Source organism: Dryas octopetala, chromosome 3 (assembly GCF_963921425.1).
Source record: "Dryas octopetala chromosome 3, drDryOcto1.1, whole genome shotgun sequence".
In the NCBI taxonomy this organism is placed as follows: domain Eukaryota; kingdom Viridiplantae; phylum Streptophyta; class Magnoliopsida; order Rosales; family Rosaceae; genus Dryas; species Dryas octopetala.
This window is the reverse complement of record NC_141368.1, coordinates 19523090-19546336: the sequence shown is the minus strand read 5'-3', so window position 1 is coordinate 19546336 and position 23247 is coordinate 19523090. Positions and strand designations below refer to the sequence as shown.

The 23247-nt window shown below is 36.6% G+C and overlaps 1 protein-coding gene and 2 pseudogenes across 4 annotated transcripts in view; 1 reads left to right on the top strand and 2 right to left on the bottom strand.

Moving 5' to 3' along the window:
* Positions 1–237: 237 nt before the first annotated feature.
* Positions 238–4656, bottom strand: LOC147291639 (putative disease resistance RPP13-like protein 1 pseudogene; annotated as a pseudogene). The gene is made up of 3 exons (XR_015121045.1): positions 652–4656; positions 392–471; positions 238–293 (listed from the first exon to the last, which is right to left on the bottom strand). The product of XR_015121045.1 is annotated as a putative disease resistance RPP13-like protein 1 pseudogene (transcript).
* LOC147291634 (putative disease resistance RPP13-like protein 1 pseudogene) overlaps positions 268–23247 on the bottom strand; it is a 57881-nt pseudogene continuing 34901 nt past the window's right edge. Inside the window, exons 4-5 of the transcript XR_015121057.1 lie at positions 392–471; positions 268–293 (exon numbers count right to left, since the gene is read on the bottom strand). The product of XR_015121057.1 is annotated as a putative disease resistance RPP13-like protein 1 pseudogene, transcript variant X12 (transcript). The remainder of the gene's footprint in view (positions 294–391; positions 472–23247) is intronic.
* LOC147291638 (uncharacterized) lies at positions 13855–18118 on the top strand. Of its 2 annotated transcripts, XM_086235218.1 has the most exons (6): positions 13855–14206; positions 14345–14472; positions 15607–15702; positions 17327–17435; positions 17527–17702; positions 17963–18118. In XM_086235218.1, the coding sequence occupies exons 3-6, from the start codon at positions 15653–15655 to the stop codon at positions 18039–18041; spliced, it is 414 nt and encodes a 137-aa protein (XP_086091344.1). In that variant the 5' UTR covers positions 13855–14206; positions 14345–14472; positions 15607–15652; the 3' UTR covers positions 18042–18118. The 2 variants fall into 2 exon arrangements, with proteins under 2 accessions (XP_086091344.1, XP_086091345.1); XM_086235219.1 differs by lacking the exon at positions 15607–15702.

Genomic DNA, 23247 nt, shown 5'->3' with positions numbered 1-23247 from the left:
TAAGGTCTCATAAAAGTCCATCCTGACACATTTTCTTGAGTCTCCTGATATATATGTAGTCAAAAAGTTAAAATAAAATGAAATATAGATAAAGGTTAGATAATTAAAGAGAAAACTAAAATTAAACCCAAATGAGGAAACTAAAATCAAATTGCTTTCAAATATTTCTTTCTTGAAAGCAATTTGACTAAGAAAGGTACCTTTCTTCCTCTTATATCTCTCGTGGCACATATCATTAAGCCATTCACCAAGACTGACCAAGTACCACCACCCACCAATTCCCAAATGAGGAGCTAAAATTAAACCCAAATGAGGAAATTAACTAAAATCAAATTGCTTCCAAATATATTAGCCAATAACTTGAATTTATATGCATCACAGAAGGACTTACAAGTAAGGTTATATGGATGATTTTTCCCTCTTCTTGAGCCTTTGGGTATGTTTACTACCCTTCAGGGCCTTTTTCTTAATCTGACAGCAAATATTAGCAAAATGAAAAAAAGTTGAGAACAGAATTAGCAAGATATAATATACGCATTAAATTCTCTCTTCAAACACTTTACAGCCTTACAGGGGATATAAAGTCCTGGAAAAGCAGCAAAATATATTTAACAGAAAGTGAAATGAAAACAAGCTCATATTAATTGGTACCTGATTCTGATTTGGGAGTTGAGAGTGAAATGAAAACCGAAACTTTTTGTGAGAGCTCATATAATCACTTGATCATCTATCTCTATGCAAGGAATCCAAGCAATCTTGGCCCAATCTTCTCCCGTCTTATTTTCAAAGTATCTTTTCTTCAGCAAAGAACAATCCTTGATCCACAGTAAAGACAGAGATGACGGCAAACCCTCTGGCAGGAGTTTGAGACTCGGACAGTCATAGATTTCTAGTCCTTGAAGAGAAGTGAGGTGTTGAAGTCCCTTTCCGTTCAAAGATTTCAGACTCTGTTTAGAGATCAGAAGAGTGTTGAGAGTGGTAGGGAGCAGCTGTTCCTTGAGCAACGTCTCCAACAGATGCTCAGTTGCATGAATCTTGAGTCTTTGAAGGGAGACAAGTCCTTGCAAACCCCACTCCGCTGAAGGCCTCAGTCTGTCACAATCTTGGACTGAAAATGTACGTAGGTTGGGAGGCAAACCCCCTTCTGCAATTGACACAACATTTGGAAGATTCCATATGTTCAAATATTGAAGGGCGGTGAGGGTGTGAATTCGTTCGGGCAATGACTTCAAATTCTGGCATCCACCGACTGAAAATACTAACAGGTTGGGAGTGGGCAATCCTCCGTGGGGAAAAGAGACCAGATTTGGACACTCCAAGATATGCAAGTAGTTGAGATGGCTGAGATTTTCAACAACTCGTTCAATGGAAAGGGATTCCAGATTCACACAATCCCAGATTTCAAGATAGCTAAGTTTGGGAAAAAAGCCCAACGGGAAGGACCTCAGTGAATCACAGCTGTCGTGTAAGTACAAATCCCGAAGCGATGTCAATTTGGCCATCATCTCATGAGGTAGGAATTCTAATCTCCTACAATTTGTTATATAAAGTGTTTTCAACGTTGTAGGTAGACCATCTCTAGGGAACGACAACAGGGATGGACAATCACAGAGCCTCAAATATTGAAGACAGTTGCTGCTATGCACCATTTGCTTGGGCAAGCACTCTATATCACCAAAATTTTGAATACAAAATCTCTGAATTGAGGGCATAAACTCTGTTCTCTGACCTATTAATGATAACAGACCTGGGCATCCATCAACTCTCAATTCTTCGAGAGATTGTTGTAGGTAGTCCATGTTAAGGGTAGTAGTGCCCCTTTCGTATAGAACCACACACTTGTTCACTGAAAGTTTTTTCAAGCAAGGAAGATGATTAGGTAAGTTTCCTCTCAGCTTCGGACACTTCTTTAAAATCAGCTCTTGCAGACGAGGAAAATCTGAGCATTGACCTCCACTTGGAAGCCATTCCTCCCACTCTGGCATCTTCTCAAACTCTAGCTTCTCCAGAGATTGAAACGACTGAATTATTGAAGATCCATTGCCATAGAACTCAGGACCTATCTTCGTAACAAATTCCATCGCAACGATAGTGAGCTCTTTGAGAGCAGGTAGCTGCCCAAGTGGTGGCAAGGACAAACAATAACTACATTCACTTAGACACATGAATTTTATTTGAGAAAATGAAGAGTCTCCCAACCAATTTGGGAAGCTGGTTCCACCATAAAAATTGATGGTCAGTTTCTCCAAATTTATGGGAGGATGGAGCTTTTCAAGTACATCTCTCTCCTTTTCAGAATCATCAGTATCCTTACCCCATTCCAACATTAACTCCTTGAGATCTTTCTTTTCCTTCAAATTGGCTTGCACGGCATCCATAGCATCAACTACATTTTGTAGCTTTCGAATACAAAGGTTTCCCTGAAGATGCAGTAACTGCCTCAATTCTCTAAGCCTTGAACCAGTTGACTTGCCAACAACAAATGCAGTCAATGTTCGCAAACTTTTTAGTCTACCCATTTGTAATGGCATCTGGTCTATTCTAGTTCCACGAATATCAAGATGACGCAAATTAATCAATTTCCTCATTTCGACAGGCAATTCAATGAGAGAGAAACAATTTAACAATAGTAATGTCTGTAAATTGCAGAGAGAACACACTATATCCGGTAATCTTTTGATTGCTGTGAAGGAAAGATCCAAGTAACGCATGTGAATGAGATTACCAATAGAATTAGGTAACTCAACAATATTGGTATATTTTGACAATGACAGCACCCGCAAACATCCTAGTGCTAGCAAGAAATCATGTGAAATTCTTTTACTTATATAATTTGGCCAACGAAATGAATTTAAAGGTAGGAAGGTCTGCAAACACTTAACCCCATATAATGGCTCAAATTTTGAAGCAATATCGAATTCTCCTCTAATATACGAAAAGTGACGAACTTTTTTGGGAGCTTCATGTGATTCCAACCCTTCCAACCTGAAACAAAATCCCTTAGCAACGAAGGTTGCCAGGTCATTAATGAGATCATGCATTATGAATCTTCTCCCTGATTTTTGAAATATTGATCGTGATAATAGTTCATCAAAGTATTCCTCAGCCACCTCTTCCATTCCTATTTCATTCTCAGCTTGTGGAATTAAACCATTTGCAACCCAAAGTAAAACTACATCTTTCTTTTCAAATTCATAATCTTTCGGAAAAATCGAACAATAAACGAAACATTGCTTTAATTGAGTTGGGAGATAATGGTAACTCAATTTCAGGGCTGGAAGAATATTACTTTTATTATGGGTTAGCTCCCACATATTGCTATGTAAGATGCTATTCCACTCCTTAGAATCTCTCTTGGAACGTAAGAGACCACCGAGTGTTTTTGCAGCTAAAGGCAAACCATTGCACTTGCGTGCAATTCTTTTACCAATTTCTACCAAGTTTGCATATTCACTTGGGTGTTCGTTTCCCAGTGCATGTTTTGAAAGTAGTGACCAACAATATTCATCCGACAATTGTTCCAAATAGTGAATGGGAACATTGTTCATGACAGATGCAACATTTTTATTCCGTGTTGTTATGATAACCTTGCTTCCCTTTGCTCCTAATGTAAAAGGAGCATGTAGGAGATTCCAATCATCATAGTTCTCATTCCACAGGTCATCCAACACAAATAAAAATTTTTTCCCCCGCACTTCTTCTCTTAGTTGAACTTGAAGAAGATTCAAGTCCATAATATTGTCACAAGATTTTGAAGTGACTGACTGAATAAGCGTTTTAGTTACCCTAACCACATCAAAATCTTCTGAAACACAAGCCCAAGCTTTAAGAGTAAAATACTCTTTTACTTTGTCATCATTGTAAAGGAGCTGAGCAAGGGTTGTTTTACCAACCCCGCCCATACCAACTATGGGGATGACAGATACATCATTGTTGCTTGCATCATCAGAAAACAACAGTTTTGATAACTTTTCTTTATCTTCATCCCTACCATACACACAAGATTCATCGACCAAGGAAGTTGTTGGAGGTCTTTGTGAAACCTGATTCCCCCCAACAACTTCTGTCAGACCAAGGACAGTCTTTTGTTTTGCAAGGTGTTCTAATGTTTCAAATACCTCTCCTATCTTAGCATTCATGCCTTGACAAGAAGGATTAAAAGAAGGAGAGAGGAAGTTCCACACCTTGGTTAATTTTTGGGTTTGATCATATTCAGCTGCTTCTACCTTGCATCGCAAAGCTTCAGTGTTGATCTCATCAAGTAAGTCATCTGCATCAAAGACAGCATGTTTGAGCTCATCAAGCCACTCTCTCACCGCAGGGTTCACAATTTGCTTCTCCTCTGCATCATTGAGCAGTGCAGAAAGGGAAAGCAGTGTGATCTTCAGTTTCTTAATGAGTGAATGGTCGAGCTTCTTCCTCCAAAACAAGTCGATGAAGTCGCGTGAGGCAATCCTGTCACACAACACCTGGATGGAAGCAGTGAGCAGCGCCTCTCCAACCAGAGCCATTTTTCTCTTGGATTCTTTGCACATGGTGAGAATGTGGATAACTTGCTATAACCAACTTCATTGGATGTGGATTCTTTGCACATGGTGAGAATGTGGATAACTTGACGGTCCCACGTCAAGTCTTATTTTTTTACTTTGTTTGTACGCTGAGCTCCACTTGTAATTCTCTCCTCGCATATATTATATTACATGGACATCATTATTAGGATAGAGAATCTTTTTCTCAATTAATCAACCTGCACGTTTAATAGCATAATAAAACAAGGTTATTACAAAACAAATTTAAGAATACTAATTTTTGCTTTAATCTCCAAATATTTTATAGTAGAAGAAATTTAGGACTAATAAATCAAATCTGTCAAATTAAAATGCACAAAATATATAATTAAAGACAATAAATATTGCAGTTTTGCACTTTATCAGAAAGCTCTCTATATGAGATGGCAATCATGGCATGATGTCCTGCAAAAGACTACTAATTAGGATATGAGACTTTACAAATGACATGAGTTGTGATAAGGATCCTCTTGGATGTCGATAATGGACCAGCCCCCCAATGAGAAATAAGGTGATACAAAATGAGAAATATTTAGTCAGTCACATAAGAAAAAAATAAAAGATAAATAAATAAAAGTACAAAAAAAAAAAAATTAAAAGGTAGAAGAGAATAAAAGACTACATGGTTTCGAATCTTTCGATCAACATATTGGCAACATGGTTATATATGAACGGAGAAAGACCATAACAAAAGTCTACTTGAAATGAGAAAGAATCCACTCAGACCAAATGAAAAGAAAAAGAATCCAACTTGCACACCGTAACTTTGACATTTTGATGCAAGGCAATTGAACTTTATATCCAGAAAAACACACAGATTGTCACTAATAAATGCACTATGCATTTACATAGTTCCAAGTAGAAGGCAGTTGAACTTTATATCCTGAAAAACACACAAATTGTCACTAATAAACAACTTGGATGTACAAATAGAGAAAGAGGAAGAGGTCGAAGTAGAGGTAGAGGAAGAGGAAGAGGTGGTCGAGGCAATAGAGATGGAAGCAGACAACATCTGAATTACAAGAGAGATGATGATGTTCACTCCCAAAATAGAGGAAAAGGACACGTTGACAAGTCCAAGATTGAGTGCTACAGGTGTGGCAATTATGGGCATTATCGCAATGAATGCTATACAAAGATGCCTAAAGACAAAAAAAAAGGGTGAGAAGTCAAACTTTGTTGAGAAAAGGGAAGAAGAGACACTCTTGATAGCCTTTCATGTCAAGGAGGAGTTGAGTCAGATGTTTGGTATGTTGACACTAGCTGCAGCAATCATATGAGTGGTAGTAAGTCTTCTTTCTCCTTTCATCTAGAATGTGTGCATATGATATGCACCCAAACACCTTAAAGTGATCTACTGTTGATTTCCTTCCACTCCAGGCTTCCTCAGGACTCATGTTTTTGACAGAAAAATCTAGCAAGCGACTTTTGTCTATGATCTCAAATATTGAATTAAAATGAAAAAAATAAAAAGAGTCATGAGAAAGAAACAAATTAAAATGAAACATATATCAAATAGGAAAAACATTACCAAACACATTACATAACTTCAATATGTTGAAACACATCATGAGATGAATGATTACCTAATTGTAAGCCAGACTTAAGCAAATCTACTTCTTATGTTTTATTGTTCTTTTTCTTCTGTATTTGTTTGTATTTGGCTTTGGACTAGGTTCTCCTCTGCCTTTGCCTTTGGGCTTAATAAATTCCGTTTTGACCCAAAAAAAAAAAAAGCCAGACTTCAGAACCCTAAATTGTAACAGAAAAAAAAAAAGCTTGGGAATACGTTGAGCATTCTAATTAGTCTGTAATTTAATTAAATAAAAGAATCATGGAATTAATAAATTGAAATAATATAAAATGGAAGTTGGAGACAAAAAGAAACTTACAGGGAAAATTGGATTTTCCCTAATCGAAGGTGGAAAGAACCTTGAATCCTTTCCTTTTGAGCTTCACTCATAGATGGATGAAGGTGAAGTCTTGGAGAAATTATTCTGTATAACCGATACATTGACACGTAGTATAACCAGTTTATGTGTTATAATATGGGTGAATATTATGAATATTATACCCTACTAATATAAACATATCTTTCAATAATACCCTTACACGTTGGATTGGTTATACCATGTGGCAGTATATTGGTTATACCCTATAATTTTTCGAAGTCTTGGTGGAGAGAATAAATTCAGAGAAGTGGAGTGGGAGTGCAGTACGTTAACATGGGGAGAAGAAAACTGCCCTATGCTAACCTAGACGTGGTTTTTCTGTTAAATTTGTAGAGTGCTGCTATTTGCACACTCTTTTTTTTCTTTTTGCACACCCCAAAAATTTAATTTGTGAAATAACAGAAAACACCCAAAACAAAATTACCCAAAACCCCTTCCCTCTATCTCTCCTTCCCTCTCTCTACCCATCTCTCCTTCCCTCTTTCTCCCCGTCACAGCACCCCCACCCCAGACCAAGCTCGACAGAACCACCCACCGACCACCCTACCGACCGCCCCGCCCCGCCCCTCTCTCTTTCCCTCTCTTACCCCGCCGACCACCCACCCCCATCCTCTCCTCTTTCTCTTGATCTCCCCGAAACCCAACCCCAGCCCCTCACTCTCTCTACAACTCTCAGTCCGGCTTTGAAGAGATGCAGTTGAAGAAGATGTAAGAAGTTCACACTAATCACACCCACCATGCTTTGTTTCTTCGATCCCCTTTCTTTTCTTCATTTCCAGGAATTTTTTTTCCTGCGTCTAGCCACTTTTAGGTTGCTTTGAAAAATGGGTGAAAGATTCAACATTGAAATTTGGTTCGATGACTCTTGATTTGGGTTTATCTTTTGTTTGGTTACTGGTAATTTGGAAGAAAATGTAAAAAAAAAAAAAACTTCATAATGGTTCTTGATTTATTGGTTTTTGGGTTTGATCAAATTGATTCAATAATCTTAAAAATTGGTTTGATTTCATGGTTCTTTATGGCGTTCCCATACTCCCATTATATCAATCATTAAAAGACAAGGAAAACAAAGGGTACATACCCAATACCCTTTGAATGTGAAACAAAATCCTCTTTGGGGTTTCGATGCAAACCAAGAGAACCCTGAGGTAGATTTAGTAATTGGTGAGGGAGGGTTGGGTGTGTTTTTTTTTTTTTTTTTTTTGGTGAAATGGATAAAATAGGGATATTATGGTAATTGGGAGGGGTGTGTGTGAGAAAATTCAATTATGGGAGGAGTGTGAGGGTGTGAAGTGAGAAAAAGTAAGAAAATGGTGTGCAAAAAGAAAAAAAAAAAAAAGATGTGCAAATAGTAGCACTCAATTTTTAATTTTAACTATTTGTTTGTTTGACCATTTTACCCTTGTTTATTAAGGTAATCTTTGTTTTAATACTCTAAAGCACACTATGGTTTTTATGGAATTCTTGAAAATTTCACCTAGTGGAGGTGTTTGCTTTATATATATATATATATATATAGATATAGTTTCTTTATTGGTCTCTATTTCTTTCTATCTTGGACTCTTGAAATCTTTTCCACTCAAAGTAGTACGTACAATTCATACGGCATTCAAGTTTTTCCTTGGATACTTGAAAGTAAGTATATATTCTTTCACATTTTGATAGAGAGGCCTTTATAAATTCTAAATGGGAAATGTTTACTTTTCTTAATATCTCAATCTTAATTCTCTCCAACCTATATGGCACACTGTTTGCACACTATATTATTACATTAACAATTTGCCCGCCAAACTAAAAGTTTGAAAATGTACCCCAAATTTAATTGCATTAAATACTTTGACCCAAAAATTGACAATTATTATTTTTTTAGAAAAATATCACAGAAATAATTTTTCATTGTGATGGATTTGCACTACTACAAAAATGCCATTAGAGGACAGTTAAAAAGTGTCCTCTATGATCATATAGGACGCTTCTTAAACATCCTATATCACAGTGTTCTCTATTCTTCTGATTATAGATGACGCTTTTTAAATATCCTTAAAAACTCAAAAATGCGTCATGTATTTGGCATTGGGGTATTGAAAAAGCATCTTATACGTCCTGGAAAGGTGGAATAGAGGACGGTTTTAAGAAAAAAAAAGTCCTTAAAAGTAGGGCTGGGTAAAAATACCGAAAAATACCGATACCGTACCGATTTTATACCGAAAAATACCGATACTGAAAATACCGATGAATTTGGTAATGGTATTGGTTTACAAAACCCGGTACCGACGGTATACCGATACGGACCGTATATTGAAAAAGTATAATTAAAATAATTCATTTTTATACATTTCTATACTATACTGGTATACCCTAAATATAAAATACTTAGTATTACCTTTCTATATAATTTATAATTTTATATAATACATTTCTAATTTTCTATAATTTATATCAATATGATATAATATTAGTAATTTAGTATATTGTATAATATGATATAATATAGTAAAATATGGTATAATATGATATAATATATTAATATCAATATGAACTATGGAGTTATGGACTATTTATGATTTATGTAATTACCTCAATCATAAATGTATAATATGGTATAATATATTATTATTAGTATATGGTATTAGCCATTTAGCCTAACGGCCCTATTAGGTATATGACCTATACCATATACCCTAAGGTTTAGCCCTAAACCCTAATATTATACTAAATTATAAACCCTATATAGTATATATATGTATATGATATCTCATACTAAATTACTAATTTCTATACCCTAATAGTCTAATACTATAAATTTATAATTCATAGATTCATAGTTGGTAACTTAGAGTTTGGTATAGAGTATATAGTATAATAATATAATATGGTATAATATGGTATAGTATAGTATAATATGATAATATTAGTAATTTAGTATATTGTATAATATGATATAATATAGTAAAATATGTTATAATATATTAATATCAATATGGACTATGGAGTTATGGACTATTTATGATTTATCTAATTACCTCAATCATAAATGTATAATATGGTATAATATATTATTATTAGTATATGATATTAGCCATTTAGCCTAACGGCCCTATTAGGTATATGACCTATACCATATACCCTAAGGTTTAGAAGATGATATAAATTAAAAAACAAGTAAACTATTAAGTTATTGACTATATACTATAAATTATAAAAAACATATGTAATAAAAATATAAAACTCCAAACCCCAAAGTCCAAACCCCAAAATACCCTAAACCCCAAAATCCAAACCCTAAAAGAAACCCCAAAATACCTTATTTATTCATATATAAAATAAAACTTTATTTTTATTATTTTTTATTTTCCTTTCCCCCTAACCCATGTGCCCCCCCTCCCCTTTCTTCTTTCTTTCTTTTCTTTTTCTTCTTCTCTCTCCTCCCACCCGTGTCTCTTCTTTTCTTTTCTTCTTTTCTCTTCTCTTCTTTTCCCCTTCTTTTTCTTTTTGTGTGCGACCACAGCCCCAACCACCAGGTCCACCACAATCAATTCATCATCACCATCAGCCCCAGCCCCTTCTCCTTCTCTATCGCACCCCCTCCCTCTCTCCCTCTCTCTGTCTTATCTCTCCCCCTTCTCTCCCCCTCCCTCTCTCCCTCTCTTTGTCTTATCTCTCCCACTTGACTTGCACTGCGCATCTCGTCCTACACCTCCGAAATCTGCGGACGGAGCAACAGTATGTCGAAGACCAGATCAACTGGATCGTTCTGGTTTCTCCGTAGCACGTACTTGACCGTCATCCACGGCCATACCTACTCTTCTGGCCTTCCAGTGGATCTGCCGGCTCTGTGATTTTTTTTATTTTGGTGTTGTAGTCGGACCGCCGCTCTCCGACTGATACCGCCACTCTCCGACCGATGCCGAAGTTATCGGTTACCGACCCATATCGGTCGGAATTCGGTATGGGTGTTTCGGTACGGTAACCGAACCTACCCCTACTTAAAAGTATTAAAAAAATTAAAAAAAAATTAGTATATTCATTAATGGTATTTGTACAAATCATTATTACCCTGTTTGTTTTGAAAATTTAAATGATCAATGATTTACAAATATAAATTAATACTCAAAAACAAAATAAATAATTATTAATAAAAGACCTTCATATATGAGCAATATCGTACAAATATATCGAAATTGTAAAAAGCATTTTTCAATTTCTCGCATAGGGTACCACCTCAAGCATTAAGACTCCAACTTCAACTTGGAAATGTCATTATACATACAGGGAGGGATAAGGGCACGCAAGTTGATCTCATTGGGCAAGAAACATCAACCTTCCTTATTGCAATTTAATTATTTAAATACCACACGGTCCCACGTCCAAGTCTTATTATATTTTTTTTCCTTTCTTTCTTCTTCTTTCTTTGTACGCTGAGTGCCACTTGAAAGTCTCTCCTAAGCTCTTGGCATATATTAGATTACATGGACATCATTATTAGGGTAGAGAATCTTTTCTCAATTAATCAACCTGCACGTTTAATGGCATAATAAAACAAGGTTATTATTACAAAACAAATTTAAGAATACTAATTTTTGCTTTAATGTCCAAATATTTTATAGCAGAAGAAATTTAGGACTAATAAATCGCATCTGTCAAATTAAAATGCACAAAATATATAATTAAGGACAATAAATATTGCACTTTTGCATTATTATCAGAAAGCTCTCTATAAGAGATGGCATGATGTCTTGCAAAAGACTACTAATTAGGATATGAGACTTTACAAATGACATAAGTTGTGATAAGGATCCTCTTGGATGTCAATAATGGACCAGCCCCCCATTGAGAAATAAGGTGATACAAAATAAGAAATATTTAGTCAGTCACATAAGAAAAAAATAAACGATAAATAAGTAAAAGTACCAAAAAAAAAATGTAGAAGAGAATAAAAGACTACATGGTTTCGAATCTTTCGATCAACATATTGGCAACATGGTTATATATGAACGGAGAAAGACCATAACAAAAGTCCGGCCACTTGAAATGAAAAAGAATCCACTCAGACCAAATGAAAAGAAAAAGAATCCAACTTGCACACCGTAACTTTGACATTTTGATGCAAGGCAGTTGAACTTTATATCCAGAAAAACACACAGATTGTCACTAATTTGCACTATGCATTTACATAGTTCCAAGTAGAAGGCAGTTGAACTTTATATTCAGAAAAACACACAAATTGTCACTAATAATCAACTTGGATGTAGAAATAACAATACAAAGAAGTCTTCAAGCTCCATTTTGGTTTGTTCTCAAGTGAACAAAGATATTCAATAAGATGATGCAATCCAAATTTGTACTGACATGGAACCTGCATTCCTCCGCAAAACCTCTTAACAATTGGCAAGAAAATTTGGAGCTTCCTTCATGTTAGACCTAATGTATGACAAAATGTTCATTAAACAAATTACTCAAAAGTATTACTCAGAGTCTATTTAGAATTTAAAACCACTGTACAATAGCACCATTCCAGAACTAGCACCTCAAATTACATACCATGACATAACCGCCCCCGGATTTCCACCCTAAAAACCCAGAGTTATCCTGTGGAATCCAAGTCAAGGAAAATCCTACCGAAAATTCGGCAGCACCTCCCTTGAAATTGGACTAATCCATACTACTGAGACCTGTAGAAAAACACTTATATTCCCTTCAGCCACCTCTACCACAAAGCAAATGAGGGTCTCTGACCCGTCCAAAGATAAAATAAAATAACATACAACAAATTTTTTACGGGTTATCAGAGTCATTCTAGATTTTATACAAATAAAAATGTAAAGGGACTCTAGCCTACAAGGTCCTCAAACGTTTTCAATATGCCTTGATGCTCCTCTTGGCTTGACCGCTCCTACCTGGGGGAAGATTTAAAACAAAATATATAGGAAAAACGTGAGATAAACTCAGTGAGTGGACGAGTTAAGAAAATGAAACATAAAATTTATTTATTCTTTTAGAAGTCATAAAATAATAATCTCTAAGACCTCACATCGCTCTTTGAAATTCCCTAGTTTTTAAAACCCTGTCGAAACTCCTTTTCAAACAAGGTCAACGATTAGTCCACGTAAACATTTTCATCATACAAGTAAACACAATGATCTGAAAGGAACTTCCATAAAACATACAAGGTAAATGACTAAACCTGATATCACGCCAAGATAAACAATAATGTAATTAACTCAAATCCTCCATTATCATTCATGCAAACTATCCATCTCTAAGCCATGAAAAGAAACATCACATCATATTAGTATCTGGGAAAGCTGCTAGTCACATCCTGAGCATAGGCACGAGCAGGCAGATAAGCTCGCCACTTCCCGTGCAGAGCGATCAATGCACGGGCAGGTAGAAATGCTCGCCACTTCCCGTGCAGAGTGAATCTATACACGAGCAGGCAGGAATGCTCGCCACTTCCTGTGCAGAGTGAATCTATACACGAGCAGGCAGGAATGTTCGCCACTTCCTGTGTAGAGCGAATCTATACACGAGCAGGCAGGAATGTTCGCCACTTCCTGTGCAGAGCGAATCTATACACGAGCAGGCAGGAATGCTCGCCACTTGTCGTGCAGAGCCAATCAATGCACGAGCAGGCAGGTATCCTCGCACAAGCTCTAACACAACGTTATCCAAACTAATTTATACACTAACTTTATTCATCAGTATACATGCCTCTTGAATTTCAGATTCATCTCCCTTAAGCAAAAATCATTAAAACGTGTCTGTGAGAAATTTATACTTAATTCATAACCCCAGAGCCCAAATCAAAACTTATTAGTTAATCAAGGAGCTATACTTATGAATAAAGTCAAAGTTTCCAAAGTGCATATATATAAACATCCAATTTAAACAACCACTCTCCACCAAAGAGAATCTTCTCAATCAAATAAATACATCAAAGCTCAAATAAATCTAAAGATATGAATATGGATTTAAATCATGGAATTTACACTACAAGAAAAAATACTTTTAACAACATAAGATTAACAACGTGCATGAAAACACTTTGTGAAATGTCATATTCAACAACGTGCTTTTAAAACACGTTGTTGTATTAGTCATTTATAAGTGATTGACAACGTGCGCTCTTTGCACGTTGACATAAGTGGAATCAACAACGTGCTTTTTGCACGTTGTGGACGGGTTTACCAATGACAACATGAAAGCATGTTGTTATAAGTTTGTAAGCAAATAAAAAAAAAAATTTAGACTGATATACATTTGGGTTCCCTCTAGAGCTCACGCCCAAAATTCAGAAAAAAACACTAAAACAGTGTTCAGACAAAACCCTAACTTTCTCTCCTCTTGCTTCGTACTCTCTCCCCACGCCTGAATCGATCCTTTCCGTCCTGGCCTTTCTTCCTCTCTTCCTCTCTTCCTCTCGTCCTCAACAGAAGCCTACACAATGGTCATCATCTGTATCCAGTGAGCGACATTGAGCCAGTACACAGAGACATGAGCTAAGCTCCATTGGACAGAGAGTGACGACGTCGTTTTGAAGAGAAGAAGATGAACACATACATTACTGTGTCGGAGAAGCCAGAGTACCCGGTCTTTGATCGGAACCCTCCATTCACCAAAGTGGTCGGCAACTTCAGCACCCTCGACTACCTCTGCTTCGCCACCATCACCGTTGTGTCTGTCACCGTAGGCTACCTCTCCGATCTCTCTCTCTCTCTCTCTCTCTCTCTCACCCTTTTTCTATTTCTTGTTTGTTTTTTTTCAAATAAAGTAGTAACTTTTGTAAATGATTTTTATTTAATTTAATTTGTGCAATAATTATAGGGATTAAGCCAGGGATTAAAAGGCCGTCAATGGTGACCGGAGGTCTGATTGGGGTGATGGGCTGGTTCATGTACGCTTACCAGAACTCGGCGGGTCGCATCATGGGCTTCTTCCCCAACGATGATGAGGTAGCCCGTTACAAGAAATGAAATGAAATCAATCTTACTTTTTTTAGTGTTTTTTTTTTTTAATAATCAGACTGTTCCTTTTTTGTGCTCTGAATTTATTGATGGGTTTGTGGATTCCAAGTCAATGCTGTGATTTAGGTGTGGAAAATGTCATTCAACTGATAATAACATGTTGTTATGAGCTCCTCATTCTGAAATTCTATGCAAGTAATCGAATATTTTGTTTTGTGGTGTTAGCTCTCAACAATGTGGTCTTGTTAGTGCTTTTCTCATGCTTCTTCGTGACTTGGTTCTAATTATCAACTTACTTCTTTTTGCATTATCTGTTAGCTTATAGCTTAGCCTAGTAGCACTCTCAGTGGATTCATTTAGTCAATTGGGTCAAACTTAGTATGTAGCTTCCAGAGCTTTGTCTCCCTTTAATTTGTGTGATTATTGCTTAAGAATCTGAGAAATTTGAGTAAATTGATGATGATGCTGATGAGCATCTGAGTTTTAATGGTTTCTGTTGACTTTTAAGGTTTTGAAGATTAGGAATTTTATGCAAAAAATGAAAAACTCAGATTTAATTGGGGAAATGAAGATTTCACTTTTATTGTGGTTCTTGTTGTGAGTTTTAGAACTATGGAACATGGACATCTGAAAACAGAAAAAACACAATTGTTTAAAATAGTGTAGGGGTTGAGCTATAATTTAGGATGTTATTTTTCTTTCCTAATGAACTGAGCTATAATAATATTGGGTAGGAACTGTAAGATGGTTTCAGATATGTGGAAAAATTGAGCTGTAACCTTGGACTCAAAAATTGAGAGAGAGAGAGAAAGATATATATATATATATATAGTCCTCTCTTATCAAGAAAAAGAAAGTTTCTTTGCTGGTGGGTCTGAGAAAGTTTGTCTTGTAAGATTTTTGAGGGTGTGGGGAAGAAGATTATTGGGTGGGGATGGCAACATTTGCAGGGACTACCCAGAAGTGCTAGGCATGTGAGAAGATTGTCTACTTGGTTGATCAGCTCACTGCTGACAACTAATTCTACAAAATTAATATCCTCTATTGATCAAACTTTTTTGTGGAAAAATATCTTACATTCTTTAAGTTACTGAACTTTCTGTATGAAACATAATATATTAGGAAGATGTCACCCTTGAAATAGCAGAGGTTGTAGTAGGAGCTTTGAATGGTGAACTTTCTGCAACTTCTGTCAATGCTCCCATGGTCCCTGCTGAGGTATGTGATGCATGGTACATCATTCCCATTAACCAATGAATTATAGTAATTCATACCAAAAGATTAAGCTGAAACATGGTTCATGTCCTTAGATTGTGTCAGAGCTGGCTCCACTCTTATAATGGATTATATGGTTTCCAGTGATCCATCTGCTATTATTATTATTTTTTTTAATTTGGATTTTATGTCTTTATATTTTTATTTCCCATTAGTTATAATGAATTTCTGTCTGTCATTAGTTCTTGCCTGATTTGGTTTGCTATTGCCAGGACAGTTGTTTGGAAGTGTTGTATAAAAATAATGGACTCAATTTCTGTCTTCAATAGCTATGATTTTGCATCTGGAAGTTGGGCTAATTTTTTTTTTTTGTTGGTATAATGGGGGTTGAGAAGCTAATTCATGACTTCTGTTTTGTAAAGTTCAAAATATTGTGTTGGAGAGCTAATTCACTTTCTTTTCTTACAACTGACTGACTTGGAGAGGTCTAACAGTCTAAAAAAATTGTGGTTCCTTCTTCCATTTTGTGAAACATATTGACAGTCCTTAAGTCCTATCATAGAATATTCCCTTTCTGTCCAATGTGTAATCAATGGGTTTGGTCAAGGGATCTTTCTGATTTTACTCTACAACCATGGTCCAAATCTGTAAGCTCGTACTCACAGGGAAATTTGGAGACAATTATGTCATGAATCTGTGTAAGTTTTGGACAAATTTGTGCTAAGATAAGGGTAGGGGGTCCTTTTGGCTTTACAAATAAGAAAGCTTGCTTATGCATGACATATCATTCACTACTATGATGTCCTTTTGAGGCACGGTGACCAAATGTTTGTCATATCCCAAACTTAAATGAGTCAAGTTAAATCAATCATTTAACAAAAAAGAAAAGAAAATTGCAATCGTGGCTGATCTGGGAACTTTGATTCTCCAATGCGCATATCCTGTGGCATTTCAAGTTTAGAAAAAAATCAAGGGTTGGATAACTTGCCTTAGAAAGGTGGACCTCGTTTATATTATATCCACTGCATGGCTCTTGATAGTGGCTCATACTGACAGGCTTGCATATGCATCACTTAAATATACCTTTTCCTTTTTTTTTTTTTTTTTTTTTTGCCACAATATACCTTTTCCATTTTAATTTAATTTATTCCTACATTTGTGCTCTTGAGAATAACTTAAAAAGTATGCATGCACACAATTAAGAGTAGATAAAATTTGTATGATGGCAATAGAAATCACAATTCTCCAATTTTGTTTGGTAGGTGATTTTTTATTTTATTTTATGGATATTAACTTATTTATTAATGTTGAAAAATCTAGTGCTACAGTTCTTGAAATGGTGATTATCTTTGGTGATGTCTCATTTGTTTTAGCCAAGAGGTGGTAACAATGTCACATATGGTCCCTGAGTTAATATGGAAATTGTACTACTTGGACAAGTAAATATGAATCCTTTATGTGCTTAACAAATGAAAGAATTTATTTCCTTTCTTTTTCTTTCCCTTAATCCTTTGTTTCAGTTAAATGTAGAAGTTGAGCATTAATTGTGTCATGTTTGGAGTAAATCTTTTTTTGTTTGTTTTTGTTTTAATCTTGAAGTGAGCCTTTTTCTCTTATTCCATTGCAGATATGTAAATGATGGGAGACCCTTCTGGCAATATATAGCCAGTTCTTCCACTGGCTGCTCAGATTCTCAGTACTTTGAAGAACTTTATAACTACTATACAACTGACAAGGTTGGGTGATCTATAAGTACCATTTTCTGTATGACATGTAGAAGTGTGAATTTGGTTATGATATTTTCTCTGTTTTTTTTTTTTTCCATAGGCTTGGCACCTCTGTGATCCTGAAGTTGAGAAAGTATTCGAAGCTCTAAGAAAAGCAGGTGTCAAAGTAGCTGTTGTCTCAAATTTTGATACCCAATTAAGACCACTTTTGCAGGCTCTAGAGATGCAGGCTGTGATGCTTGGCTTTGGGGAAGTGATGTTCACTCCTTTAAGGAGGTACGTTCTCATCACATCTCTACTACACTATGGGATGTTTGGATAAGGGTGTTTACGATGTGTAATTTACAATGTCCTAAAAAACCTCTAGGAACATGGGCCTATCATGGGTCATATTCTTACACTTCAGGTTATTACTATGCCATAATTTCAGCCTCAGTTGAGATGCAATTTTCTTATGTTTTTCCTTGTATTCAGTGCAATCATACATGTCACTCCCCCTATCACTCTCTTATTTTCTCAACTCTGTATGTTTGTAGTGGTGACTCCAAGATGGACTCTCTACTCTCCTATCTCAATTTCAATATATTCAAGGTGGGATGGTGCTGTTGGTGTTAGTATATTGAAGAACACAATTGGCAAATAGGTCACACACCACATTTTGTAATGCAAGGTGTCCAACTTCAGTATTTTCTAATTTCCTTTCATATGAAGAATTGGTGGATGTTTAATTCTCTTAACTAAATTTCAATATATTTTAGTTAACTTTTCATTGGGAAATAACTTGTGATTGGTGAATTAATGAGATGTATTCTCTTTTGGTATGTAAGATTCATTGTGGATATAAATTTTGGTTGTAGCATAGGTCATGTTTGTCAATATATATATATTTTATAAAAATATTGTATAACAACGTGCATGGCATGTTGTCAAAAGATTCACTACAACACACATATGCACGCTGTCGAAACTGTACTACAACATGCGTCGCGCGTTGTGACTTATACATTAGACAACGTGCGAACGTTGTCGTTTCTCCGTTTGTACATTCGGTTATATGTATTAACAACGTGTTCGTGATCTTTTGACAACGTGTGATGCACGTTGTTAAAAGTCAAAAACTTTTAACGGCATGTCGTTCGACAACGTGCGTCTGCACGTTGTCAATACCCTTTAACAACGCGCATTGCATGTTGTTAAAGGCCTTTTTTCTTGTAGTGTTATTAAATTTCTTTCGAAAACCAAAGTCCAACCCACAATGCAACAATCTAAATAAACTCAAGATAACAATTAGGATAATAAATCATGAAATTCATAAATCATTTATAAAAACAAAAGGCCAACTCATAGTGCGAAATCAGTGTCGATCCTCCGTCGGATTGTCTTGAAGCTCGTTGATACTGCCTAGAGGAGTAAAACCCCTCAAGAATCACAGCCAACGGTGGCCGGAAACGGTTGAAATCGACGAAAAGGGCTGGCAGCAAAGCAGAGTTTCCCGAGTTGTTCTTGCGCATAGGAGAGGCTACCCGGCTAGGGGAAAGCCGAGGGGAGATGGCCGGCTCCTAGGGGTCAGGTCGGTGGCCTTGCGCTGTCGGGAAAATGGTCGGACCACTGCCTCCAGTGATGAGGCTGCGCGCGCAGAGGAGAGGAGAGAGAGAGAAAGACCGAGGGAGGTGGTTGGCATCGGGGGGAGATGCTCGCCTGAGGTCGGGTTTGGCGGTGGCTAGCCGGCGATGGTGGCTGGGAGGGGGATGTGTGCGCGGGGAGGAAGGAGAGAGAGAGAGAGAGAGAGAGAGAGAGAGAGAGAGAGAGAGAGAGAGAGAGAGAGAGAGAGAGAGAGAGAGAGAGAGGACAAAATGAGGAGAGAGAGTGATTTTGGGTTTTTAAAACTCATTTCTGTAAATTTACAAAATTGCCCCTCACTTCAAATGCCTGTATCTCTCAAATCGTAACTCGGATCGACGCGTGCTACGTGTCTATGAAATCATGGACTCGAGACCTACCTAACAGGTCCAAAGTCAAAATTAAAAGCCTAATAGAATGAGAAGTCAACTTTTGGGTCAAAGAAATTTTAAAAGAAAGTTAAAATTTAATCACAACCTCTTTATTTCCCAAATAATTTTCCAAAATAATCAAATTAGATTCTCAAAATATTTAGAATAAATCCTTGAAAAATACGGGGTCTCACAATTCAATCTCCCACTACATCTCTAAATGGCCATTACGAATAAAAATTTAAATTTTTTGTGAAATTTGGGTCGAGTCGTTACATACCATTCTAGCCATAATAAGTTTTTTGCAATTCCAGAACTAACACCTCATATTATCACTTCCTCGCCCATCTGTATGCAAGGAATGTGGGAAAAGGTGTCAGGACCGCCCCTGGATTCCACTCTGAAACCCGGAAGGATCTTGCGGGATCCAAATTCAAGGAAAATCCTACCGAAAATTCTGCAGAACCTTCCCTGAAAATGGACTAACCCAGAAATTTCAAACCTGTTAAAAAGCACTCCTAAATAGCAACCACCTCTACCACAACCAAAATAGGGTCTCAGACCCAGCAATTTCACAGAAATCCAACTTAAAATTGTAGAATGGTTATCAGAGCTCCTATTCTATTACAAGGAAGTTTTTACAAGAATAAAATGTCGCCTACAGGGTCTGACTAGGGAGATGGACGCGAATGCCTCGACATTATTGGCTCGACCTCCACCAAAGCTACTACCTGGGGGGACAATTTAAGACAAAACAAAACAAACCGTGAGACAAACTCAGTGAGTGGACAGTTTAATGAAAACGAAAATAAAGTAAACTTCCTGTTTCAGAAAATCCTTTAAAACAACATTTAGCACTACGACCTCACGTCACTCTCTGAAATCCCCCAGTTTTAAAACCATTTCCAAGCTTTAAGAGTGTTATAAAATTTTTGAAACTTAAGGAAGAGATAAATCAAAACACATTTCTCAATAGCCAACCATCTAAATTAATAAAGTCATAAAAATAATAAAATCGAAATCTTTATAAAATTCGAAAGGTATTTCTCACTTAAAATCCATATTTAAACTCTTGAAGATAACAATTTAATTTCCACCATGCTTATACCCTGACTTGGCCATACACCTGTGCGAAATTCTTGCATCGCACAGGTAGGCAATATCCTGGCCATACACACGCGCAGAATAAAATCCAAACACGTGCAGACAATTCTGGTCATATGTACACGCAGAGCGGCCCCCAAAGGGCGAAGCATCCCGACACACGGCTCAAAGCCTATATGTGTACCGTGATGGGTCCCAAAGACCTATCCAAACCGATAATCTGGAGGGTACTGCAACGGGTGGTTTGAAAACCATTTTTCATAACCAAAACAATAAATCTTTTTCTCATCAAAAGCAAATATTATCGAAACATTCCCACAAAACTTAGATCAAAATATCAAAGTGTATTATTTCAAATATATTCAATATACATGAAACAAATCCAATCTTTTCGACAATACCCAAATTATTAAATAAACCACGTGAATGAAACAAGAGACTAGATTCTTTTCCAAAGTCCAACAACTCAGAAAAATCGACATGTAAATCTAGGTTTTAGAACTTATTTATGAACGCATTTTGAAATCCGAAATCCATTGCCATTGGTCAAATCCCAAATCATCTCAAGATATTATGCACAATAGAATTAATGAATTTTTATAAATTCATTTAAAACCAAGGTTCAGTCACACTTGTTATTTCTAAATCAAACTCAATTAATCAAAATAAAACGCAAATTTCATAAATCATTTAAGGAAACAAAGGTCCACTCACAGTGAGAAAATCTAACTTCGATCCTCCGCCGGATCGTCGCGAACCCCAGTCGTCTCACCTAAAGAATAAACCATAATTTCAATTAGTCTTGACTCGATAATAATTAAAGTGTGTACAAGAAATATTGAACCTAATTGTCATGCCCATTTATCAATTAACCCGAGGATTTATTTACTTAATGCATAATAACCCCGTAAGCACTACTTCCTTCGAATCTCCTTGGCTCAACCCAACATCGCCCCAAACGTCCCAAAACCAGTTCCAACTTAAAAGAGACTCGTCCGATGTTCACTTTGATCAAAAGGCTCTCCCTAGAACGAAATTAGTATTAAAAAGTTTCAAATTAATTCTACAATAACTCCGTCTTTCCAACTATAAATGACATAGCCAAAACCAATTATAAACCTCAAATATAAATCTACGTAGCCTACCTCTATCGACCACACCGTCTGAGGGTAAATTCGTTATCTAAAAAGTGTTCAATTACGATCCAAATTGAAATTTCCGTCAACCCAAGGGGCGTCCACCTATCCAAAAACATTCCAACTCAGTAAGGGTTTGTTTTTCACATTATCTAAAAGAAGTGGTGGCTGGGTGGTTGAAACCACCGCTGAAACTGCTCAAGGTGGCGATACAAAACTAAAATTCACCATTTCTCCAACATTTCTCTAACTTTTCAGTTCTAACCGCAAAATTGGAGTTCCTAGAGATGAAACTTATCCAATAAAACAACAAGAACACACTGTAATCCAATAATCAAAGAAATTCCAAAATGGTCCTAAACTCCCATAAATTTGAAGTTTCAAATTTCTATATTTTCAGAGCTAACAACCAGAGGGAATAAAAATCCAAAGAAAGAGGAAGAAAACCCACTTACAAGGAAGGTGATTGGCGCCGAATTTCAACCGAAAATTTGGCGAAACAGAGGGGAGCCAAAACAGCTGGGTTTCCTGTGCGCACGGGCTGGGCTAGCTGGAGGCGGAGCTGGCGAGCTAGCAGGCGTCGGGGAGGCACGCCGGTGACCTCGTGATCGAAAGGCCGACGACCTACTGGTGGTGGCAGACGGGCTTCTCTGGCCTTGTTCGCTCGCGTGTGTGGGGTGGGCTGCAAGGGGGGTGACTGGGATGTAGTGGTGGTCAGCGCGGTGGGGTCACGCCGGTGATGTTGGGTCCGCTGGTGGTGGTCGACGGCGAGCTGGGTGGTGGTGGTCGTCGATCGGTGCAGGGGTGGTTGCAGGGAAGTAGAGAACCGGGGGAGAGAGAGTGCGGGAAGAGAGAATAAATAGAGGGAGAGAGAATGTTCTAGAGAGAGAGAGAAACTTCTAGAAAAATCTGATTTTTAAACCCAATTTGTCCATTTTATGAAATTGCCCCTCACTTCAAACGCTCATATCTTTCAAACTGTAACTCGGATCAACGCGTGATACGTGTCTATAAAATCGTGGGATCGAAATCTATCTAACGGACCCAAAGTCAAAATCGAAAACTCATTTATTTTAAAAGTCAACTTTGGATAAAGCCCCAAACAAAAATAAATATTTAAATCAAAACCCTTTTGATTTAAATAAATAAATCTCAAATCTTTAAAATACAATTCAACATCCTTTAAAAAAATCTCTTAAAAACATAGTTAAATAAAAATTTAAATTTCTAGTGAAAATTTGGGTCGGGTCGTTACAAAAGGAAGATATAATTATAAGAAATTCACAGTTGATCATATAAATTATCATCAAAGAAAATACTGACTAACTGAAAATGAAAAAAGAAAAGTAATAATATGTAACCAAAAATAACATTTTTTTTTTCATTTTAAATTGGAATTTGCTAATGATTATATACAAATAGCACATGTACTCTTTTACCATTCTTGATGGCATTCTGGTGCTTTCCAAGCAGTATCAGCAAGTTTCTTTCAATCACATTCACAAAGATCATAATTGAACAGCATAGCATAGTAGCTTTCACCAAGTGTTATGGAGCTGAACCACTCCATTATCTTATTCAATAGAGAAT